This window comes from Scatophagus argus, chromosome 14, assembly GCF_020382885.2.
Source record: "Scatophagus argus isolate fScaArg1 chromosome 14, fScaArg1.pri, whole genome shotgun sequence".
Taxonomy (NCBI): Eukaryota; Metazoa; Chordata; class Actinopteri; family Scatophagidae; genus Scatophagus; species Scatophagus argus.
Genome location: NC_058506.1, coordinates 13,359,871 through 13,368,650, shown reverse-complemented (window position 1 = coordinate 13,368,650; position 8,780 = coordinate 13,359,871). Strand labels below are relative to the sequence as shown.

The 8,780-nt window shown below is 39.9% G+C and overlaps 2 protein-coding genes and 1 non-coding gene across 4 annotated transcripts; 1 reads left to right on the top strand and 2 right to left on the bottom strand.

Annotated features, from left to right (window-relative positions):
* Positions 1 to 532: 532 nt before the first annotated feature.
* On the bottom strand, positions 533 to 604 carry trnae-uuc. The gene has a single exon. It is a non-coding gene; the product is annotated as a tRNA-Glu (tRNA).
* Positions 605 to 1,336: 732 nt separating this feature from the next.
* On the top strand, positions 1,337 to 5,094 carry LOC124071024 (arachidonate 5-lipoxygenase-activating protein). 2 transcript variants are annotated; one of them, XM_046411449.1, is made up of 6 exons: positions 1,337 to 1,502; positions 1,757 to 1,840; positions 1,955 to 2,036; positions 3,353 to 3,423; positions 4,598 to 4,679; positions 4,771 to 5,094. In XM_046411449.1, exons 2-6 carry the CDS (start codon positions 1,771 to 1,773, stop codon positions 4,931 to 4,933), a joined length of 468 nt encoding a protein of 155 aa, XP_046267405.1. In that variant the 5' UTR covers positions 1,337 to 1,502; positions 1,757 to 1,770; the 3' UTR covers positions 4,934 to 5,094. The 2 variants fall into 2 exon arrangements, with proteins under 2 accessions (XP_046267405.1, XP_046267404.1); XM_046411448.1 differs by having other exon boundaries at positions 1,732 to 1,840.
* Positions 5,013 to 6,791, bottom strand: LOC124071023 (mesenteric estrogen-dependent adipogenesis protein-like). Its single transcript, XM_046411446.1, has 6 exons — positions 6,486 to 6,791; positions 6,277 to 6,401; positions 5,817 to 5,932; positions 5,547 to 5,720; positions 5,381 to 5,440; positions 5,013 to 5,347 (listed from the first exon to the last, which is right to left on the bottom strand). Exons 1-5 carry the CDS (start codon positions 6,686 to 6,688, stop codon positions 5,426 to 5,428), a joined length of 633 nt encoding a protein of 210 aa, XP_046267402.1. The 5' UTR covers positions 6,689 to 6,791; the 3' UTR covers positions 5,013 to 5,347; positions 5,381 to 5,425.
* Between the last annotated feature and the right edge of the window lie 1,989 nt (positions 6,792 to 8,780).

Sequence of the window (8,780 nt, the reverse complement as noted above, 5' to 3'; positions counted from 1 at the left end):
AAAGTGTGAGATACGTTTGCTTTCAGCACAGGAATAAAACTTACATGAAGTGTGACATATGAACTGTAACTGAAAAATGGTTATAGAATTAAGTCTATTTCTCAGAGTTTATAAATTAAGTAAATGTATGAGTGTGGCATTAAACTTTTAGCAAGATAAGTAAAAAGTTATTGAAGTCAATTTGCACTGTTGGCATCTCAGAGAATTCATAAATGATTCTTTTAGAACAATATGTATAGTGTTAGGGTAATTATCAGCTGTTTGATAAACAAACATGAATTAAAATTAAAGGTGGTGTCTTTTAATTGGACAGCCTGTGTTTAGTCCATATTATCTCCTCCTTTCACATCTTAATGCAAAAACGAAGACATTCCAACACAGCAACCAACTGTAGCCGTTTGTTTGCTGTAAGCATGGCCAACATTTATCGATAGTGTCTCGGATCAGTAAAATGAGTATTTGTTAGATACGCAGTATGAACGAAATATGCCACATTTCATATCTAGATGTCTCTCGTGGAGTAAAAGGGAAGTTCCCATACCGGGAGTCGAACCCGGGCCGCCTGGGTGAAAACCAGGAATCCTAACCGCTAGACCATATGGGAGACGTTACGCAGCTTTCGCAGGTTTCGTTTTTGTCCACACATCGGCAGGTTTTCTTATTTCGTACTATACTATATGCTATATACTATAAATACATTTCAAAAAGAAATCACAAAATTTTACAAAAGGATTTGCATTTTACCATTTATTTTTCCCGTTATTTCTTCCAATCGTCTCGCCAATATAAATAATTTATAATTTGATATAAAATAAATAATTTAGAATTTCTCTCTAAAATGTATTAATTTAAAGTTGATTATGACTGAATACTTAATGGGATTCATTCTGTTATAAAGAAAAGATAATTTTGTACATCTCTCTGTGTGTACTATACCTGTGGAGAAACTGCTGTCAAAATATACAACCACTGAGAGAGAAACTAAAAAACAAAACAGAGTAGAAGCTGCGTTACCATTTAAAAGCACATGCAGGTGCTGTTTGACTGTAGAATGAACCAGTCATTGAGACAGCCATGTTAGGTATATTTTACTGCACTTAAACAGTCAAAACCTTTCACTACTGCAGCATTTTGCCTTGTCATAGAGGACATGGAGGTAGCTGGTGTGAGGGAAGAGGATACAGAGGATGGGGTGAGATGGAAGCAGATGATTCGCTGTGGCGACCCCTGAAAGGAATAGCCCATAGGAAAAGAAGATAGAGGGAAGACCAGGTGTAATTAATAACATTAATTAAACAATGATAAATCAGAGAATCTGCTGTGAAAAAAGCCCAATGTCATCTAAATAATATTTACAGATTCCTAATTTATTACTTTTGCTCATTTGCCAGAAATGGTCTATAAAGGCTCATCAAAGAGCCTCTACCAGAAGGCTGATGAAGACCAAAATATACAATAACCAAAAAAATTTACCTCGTATGTGCATGTGTGTGTGTGGTCTGGTAAGTTTTACACACACAGAGGAAGGAGAAAGGCTTACTTGTTTGCACCCCTCTGCATGAAGCCAGAGCATTATTTACATAAAGAGGAAGCCACAAACAAGCATGCGTGTGTGATGTAAAAATACCTGATGTCACAGAGGGACAGGCCAGGTTTAAACCCAGCATCTGGTTCTGAAGGCACATTTGCGGACAACGAAAGAGAAGCTCGCTCTCGCTCTCTGTCTCTCAGCATCTCCATCCACCTGCTCCTACAGCTCGTGCAGGGATCATGGAAATCAAAGTGGTGGAAAACATCTACCTGCTGGTCCTCGTCACCCTCATCAGCGTCATTCAGAACGGTAAGAAAAAGGAAGAAGCATCTTCTGCTATATATAACAATTGATCATTTCTATAATTCTAAGTCAGTAGGTAGAACTACGTCGTGGTGACACTGATGATCCCTCTGTTTTAAGCGTTCTTTGCCCTGAAGGTAGAGAAGGCATGCAACTGTCAAAATCCAAAGGCAACATCTTTTGAACGGGTTTCTTGTGCCAAGTAAGTGCCCCTCCTCTTAATGCAATCTTTACCAGTGATATAGTGGATTCAAATCGTTTTATTTTCGGAGTAAATAAAACTATTTGAGTGGGCTCTTTTATGTTCATGCTGTAACGCTCCTAAACTTTCCATTTGGTTTTATATTTCCTTCAAATGTTACTGCTATTGAGAGGCAGTCCTCATTTGCCTGAGCACTGTCAGAGAGTGGAAGAGAAAAAACTGGTACAGAGCTCATTTGAATGTTTTGCTGGGAAAGCAACAATAGCTATTTGGAAAACATATTTATCTTCCATCTCTTCATCGTCTGGAGGTCCTGCTGCTAACATGAATGCTCATTTTAACAATCAAACAAACAATTCCCTTACATACATTTTGTTAACTTTCTCCTGTCTCACTTTCTAAACAGCTCGTCTCTGTTTTCTATCATGCAACCTGAATCGGGTTTTGGATTTAGGAATTTTTGTGATTTTTGTTCATTATTTTTAACATTTTACCGGCCACATGAGTCACATGACGTGTTTTGACAGTTTGGCTGAAGCTTGAAATTGATATTTCTAACTGACATAATGACCCAACCCTGAGCGTTCTGTTAGTCCATGAGCAACAATTTGCTTCCTGTTTCTAAAAAGAAATAAATGAATCGCATCCTGTCTTGTAGGTAATGTGAGGATTTCAACAGGACAAAAATAACGAGCTGCATTTGTAATATGTGTGCTCACTATACTTTTTACATTTCGCATTCAATTGTCTTTAGAATACAATCACACTTAATTTAGGGTGTGATGTCAAGTTTAGACAGTTTTCATAACAGAAATCGATCAATCGAACACTATTTTTTCTTTCTCAGTTTGTGTAAATGATGGGTAAAAGAGCTAAAAGCATCCAGTATGTCACAAGAAAACTGCAGAACAGTGAGAAAAAGCAGAAAAATATGTAAATAATTTGTGCAAATGAGCTTGTGACCCATTGTAGGGTCCCGACCAGCAGGTTGAGAACTGCTGCTCTGAGCGACATACTGCCCTCATTATTGCAAGTTATTGCAACAGCCGGTACGCGCTGACTGTGAGAGCGGGCTCAGTTTTTCCTGGCTTCCCATTTCAGCTTTGTTCCACCAACACTCACAAAGCCACATTGGGTTTTTGTAGCTCATGCACTTGGATCTTTTACTTTGTGCAGACACCTCTGCTCTGCGGTTTCAACAAATTTCCTGACAGCCACAGAAAAAGAGACTTGGTGTCAGTCATTGCTTCATAGTTTCCTGTTGCAGATGACTTCCTTGAAATGTGCTAATCACACACCGTTTACACCTCTCCCAGTCGTAACTGCATGGACGCTTATCCCACCTTCCTGGCTGTAATGTGGTGTGCCGGTCTGTGCCTCAGTCAAGGTAATCATTAATCACTTGCTGTAAATGAGACGGTCACTTCTGTTACTGCAAATTCAAGGATTCAAGGAGCTTTATTGTCATTTCACACAAGTAGAAACATGAGGTGGAACGAAATTAGTTTCCCTGGTCCCGGTATAAGCCCAAAAACCTACAATACTAATGCTATAAATATAAAAACAACACTATATAAATATACAAAACAACCAGAATAAAAAATATAACCAGTGAACAGGGACCAGATGGCAACAGTATTTACAGCAGATTGCAGATTGAGGAATAGTGAGCAACTGACAGGCAGATATTTAAGAGCAGTCTGTGTTTTAGAAGTAAGTTCATACCAGTGCCATAAGAGAAGGCTTTTTTAAACAAGATTTTGTTTTCTGGCTGCTTCCAATCTGGAACAAAAGGTTTAGCTACACCATATAGACAAAAGTATTGGCATGTGGCTGTTTTTCAGCTCGGCCCCTTACTTCCAGTAGTACTTTCAGCATACCAAGACATTTTGGACAATGCTATGCTTCCTACTTTGTGCCAACAGTTTGGGGAAGAACCTTTTATGTTCCAGCATGACTGTGCCCCAGTGCACAAAGCAAAGCTTCATAAAGACATGGCTGTATGAGTTTGGTGTGGAAGAAATTGACTGGCCCTCACAGAGCCCTGACCTCAACCCATCCAGCACCTTTGGGATGAACTGGAATGGAGATTGTGAGCCAGACCTGTTAGTCCATCATCAGTGTCTGACCTCGCAAATGATCTGCTGCATGAATGGGCAAACATTCCCACAGAAACACTCCAACATCTTGTGGAAAGCCTTCACAGAGGAGTGGAGGCTGTTATAGCTGCAAAGCTGTCTCTGTATTTAGAAAGTGATGTCATTAAAGTCCCTGTTGGTTTAATGATCATGTCTCAATACTTTTGTCTATATCGTGTTTTTCAGGCACTGGAAGAGGCAATCAATACAAAATCTAAAGGCCTTTATCAAGCTGTACAAAAACGATGAGACAAGTGTTTGCTGTTACCACACGGGCTGCTCTCAGCAGAGTTTAGGAAACGATTTTCTGAAATATCACTTTATGCTGCATATTTAAGACTTCCCTTGATGCAAGACAAAAATTACATCCCCCGCATACGTATTACATACAAGACTCAGTGTTTTTCTATTGTCTCTTTGAAGCTCCTGCTGCCTTTGCTGGGATCATCTATCTCTTAGTCAGGCAGAAGTACTTTGTTGGATACATGGGACAAACTTCTCAAAGGTAGAAATGAACACAAGTGACCTGCAGTGAGTTCTGTGTGTTTTACAGGCATTCGTTTAACAAATACTTTCTTTTCAAATCTCTTCCCCAGCACCCCTGGCTACCTGTTTGGAAAACGCATCCTCTTCTTCCTGTTCCTGATGTGCATTGTAGGCATCTTCAACTACTTGCTGGTGCGCTACTTCGGCAGCGACTATAAAGAATATGTCGAAACCATCACCGGCGCTGCATCTGCTCTTCTCCTCATCCCTTAGTCCAGCATGTGCCACATAAAGGCAGCATCCCCTTCCCTCCTCCTTCATCTTTTAACGGATAAAAACTGTATGCACACAGTCATTTTTAAAGGCGCATTTATTGTACTTGAGTTTGGTTAAAAAATAGAACAAAATAAAATAATGATTCTTAAGTCTACAAATCTTTGATTCTGCGATCAGATTCGACACATCGTACAATAAATCAAGTAAAATCTATTACAATATTTGTTTGGCTTTTTAAAAAAAAATCAGTTTAGACATAGAAACTGCCTGAATAATCTTCATTGGGTTCAGAACTTCGCTATCAGTGGTTTTCACCCACTGAACAGCAGAAAAATCTGGACCCAAACAGGAAGTATAAGGTCCCAAGAGGTTGGCTGGTCCCTCACCTGGCCAGCTGGTCTTAAAACCATTGTTCTGCTGATTGGGAAATCTCCCTGTGCAAGTACACTCCATCACTCAGAAACCGCTTGCTCTTCATCCACTGCTGGCTCACGTCATTCTCAACTTCAATGAAAGCAGATGTGAGCAGAAAAGACGAGTTAGAAAATGCCCGTGCACACTCACAGTAATAGTAATTGGAGTAAAACTAAAAGTAATATGACACAATTACCTTAAACTGTCTTTTGCTGAAGCCAAACCAATGTGGGAAGTCAAAAAGCGCATCAGAATAGTATTTGAGGGTGAAGCAGGCGTCTCTCCACATCGGTCTCACTTTTAAAAGTTCATCGGTTATGACGTGGATGTGTTTTTCTGCCCAGCTCTCCAGTAATTCAGTCAAGTCAATCTGACATAAAGAAAAGTCATCTAGTGATCAACAAACAATCACCAAAATGCTCTGAATAGCATAAAAGTGACAGAAAGACCATAAAGTCCTACTTACATCCACCCTGTAGCTTTCCCCAGCAACAGAGGAGATGGTCCAGTCCAGGCCTTTCTCCATCTGCCATTTGATGAAAGGATCGTTGCCGTTGATGGACACCACATAGTGTTGCAGCACTGATAAAAGTAATTCAGGAGAACAGGAAATAAGACAGACAGGAATAAAATTGCAGAAAAACATGTTGTAAAAGTCCCAAAAGTATTGTGCTGCCATTGTAATTGGTACCCTCCACCCACTGCTGATGTCTCAGGTTTGAGTCACCCATGCCATCAAACCAGCCTTGACCCACTTAGCAGCCTGGAGCTGTACAGTACACACTGAAAATACTACTACAAGCTGAAAAAAATGCCAGTGGACCACTTCTTTTCTTTCACTGTATAATTACACACAGATTACACTTTGTGGGACTAAGTCCAAGCCGAAGCCTTGTGGTTAAATGTGTGGTCAGGTTTAAGTTAACCTCTGTCTTCGCCGGATGCCGTTGAGCAGTGCTCTTCGCAGGCGGACACCAGCAGATAGATCCTCTTGGACAGGAGACTCTTCCTCATGCTGGTGTACTCCCTCAGATCGTGCATTTTAACTCTCCTGTCGTGGAAAGCAAAATCACTCAGGTTAAGACGAATCTGCTTGAGTTCACGTTTGAGTTCGTGTTTGCGTGTTTTTCCTCACCTCCCCCGCGAGTTCTGGAAAACTATTTTCCCTCTGCAGGAGTCGAAGTCATCGATGATCACCAGGCTCGTCTCCGGGTCGCTGTGAACTCGGTAACCGGAGCCGAGGACCTCCACGGAGAAGCCGGCCGGAGGATTTTTCAGGAACTCTTCCAGTCTTGTGACTGTCATCCCGCTGACATCGTCCCGTCTGTTTACCTCCATCGTGTCACTTAATGCCGCAGCTCCTGCTGCTGTGGCTGCTGCTGTTTACATTGACCCACTAACTGAGAATGCGGTTTTAATAACGACCACAACCACCGTCAAGCTGGAAGCGTTCACATACTGACACTTCCGGTTTGCGTTTGCTAAAATAAATCTCCTTAACAGGGGATATGTGGCTGTTTTGGTTTTGTTTGGTTTGATGGTGATTTATCAAGCAACGACACCCGCTGCGTTTGTCTGATGTTTGACAAAATCACCCAAATGGATTAATTAGAGTTTCTGTTATCAGTCAACTAATCTTTCAATCAGTTAGCCGACTGACAGAAAATTATCTTGCTGCTGTTTTGTAAAAGTCTCAAAAAAACTCATTTTATATAATTGTAGCTTGTTCTGAACAGAATGTATTGACTTGACTATGGGAACAATGGAGCATTTAATAGTTCAAACAATTAATTAGTTAAAAGAACAAAAACAAACATTATCCATACGTGTGGATGCTCTGAATAATAATAATAACGATAATAATAAAGACAACTAAAACCAAAGAAACATACCATTAATGTCTTTTTTCCTTATTAACAATCTTCCCCCAAGTAACAACAATTTCACTTTTACTTTGAAGGCAAATGTATTTACTTCCTGTTTAATGATCCACGATATGATCTGTCGTGTACAGCACACAGTTAAATATAACCAGACCATTAATACATAGACCACACCAGTAGTGAGACAATTTGAAAAACTGACTTTAAAATGAACGACTCTGGGATGTACGACCTGATGGAAGGCCATTTGAAGGCAACATTTGGCCTTGTGAACAACAGCACGAAGAACTTTGATCTCTTGAAGGAAAATTACAGCACCTAACAAACACCAATGATTCGTAAGTTAGACAACACTGATGTGTGCTTGTCTTTCATCTCAGCAGTGTTTGCTCAGACCTTATTTTCCTCTAGATGAAGTCATAGATGTGCTATTTGGCTACTTTCCCCAGCAAATCACACACCAGACAGAGTTTTTCTCCTGTTTTATTCAAGTGACACTTTCATCCAGTTTTGAATAATAGAGCTTGTCCCTCGGCACAGACAGCATTTATGCTTTTGATCCCCCTCAAGCTGCTGTAGGGTACCGTTCTCCCTTTTGGGACTTCTTTCCATACGGTTCACTTTATTTCCCACAAAAATGTGAACACTCACAAGTGTGGTTTCACAGCAGAACCAGCCTGTTTAATGTTCGAAGCCAAGAAGTCCATGTTTAGACTCTGTTGGTCAGGAGACTGTTGACTCATTTGTTCTGGAGGTCTCCATCAGTCTGCATGGCCTACAACACAACACACGCCCCCTTTCTGGAGAAGTCTTCCTCCCACTACACACAACATATGGCCTATATTGGGAACAATAATCAATGATGGTGTGCTCCATGTTTTGTGTGGGCAATGTAGCATCTTTGTTTCTCTGCAAACTCAAGCTGTGTAAAGCTCATAAAGTTAAATTTATCTTTTCATGTTTATTATGTATTTGTTATGTTGTTAACCCCCGACCTCCATGTGGACCGAACGCAGAGACAGACACCAAAGGCTCTTCAGTCTTGAAACATTCTGGCTCAACTCAGACCATTTTAATTTGCTTGTACAAAACAAGCAAAAAAAAAACAAAAAAACAATGAATAGTTTTCATAGACGTGAAAGAAAGCTGCATGCTCACATACCACATCATCAAAGTGCAACTGACAGCCCTGTTTGTCAACTGGAAATCTGAACAAATGCCATCTGTTCATTATACACTGATAAACTGAAATCTCATATAGCTATATGTATATAAATATATATGTAGAAGAAAAAAAATATTGTTAACAGCAGAATGGTAACTGGTAGAAGTACATAGAAACTAACAATACTTAAGTTCCTCAAAGTTGTACTTATATCATCCACATAAATATAACTGTTCCACTTTTGAGGTGTTGACTCGATTTAAAATCAAAAAGATGACAGTTTACTGTAGCTTAATACGAAAAACACTGGGAAACACTGTTCTTCATAGCTTGTACTTTTTATCACAATAAACAGGAGGATAGGTTCTCATATTCTCAAATT

Excerpts from the sequence above, each read along its gene's own strand:
- LOC124071024 (XM_046411448.1), top strand. The coding sequence starts at position 1,437 with ATGAAGACCAAAATATACAATAACCAAAAAAATTTACCTCGTATGTGC. Across the intron at positions 1,841-1,954 it reads CATCAGCGTCATTCAGAACG|CGTTCTTTGCCCTGAAGGTA; the intron begins GTAAGAAAAAGG and ends CTCTGTTTTAAG. Across the intron at positions 3,424-4,597 it reads CGGTCTGTGCCTCAGTCAAG|CTCCTGCTGCCTTTGCTGGG; the intron begins GTAATCATTAAT and ends GTCTCTTTGAAG.
- LOC124071023 (XM_046411446.1), bottom strand. The coding sequence starts at position 6,688 with ATGGAGGTAAACAGACGGGACGATGTCAGCGGGATGACAGTCACAAGA. Across the intron at positions 6,402-6,485 it reads TTCCAGAACTCGCGGGGGAG|GAGAGTTAAAATGCACGATC; the intron begins GTGAGGAAAAAC and ends TTTCCACGACAG. Across the intron at positions 5,721-5,816 it reads GGGAAAGCTACAGGGTGGAT|ATTGACTTGACTGAATTACT; the intron begins GTAAGTAGGACT and ends TCTTTATGTCAG.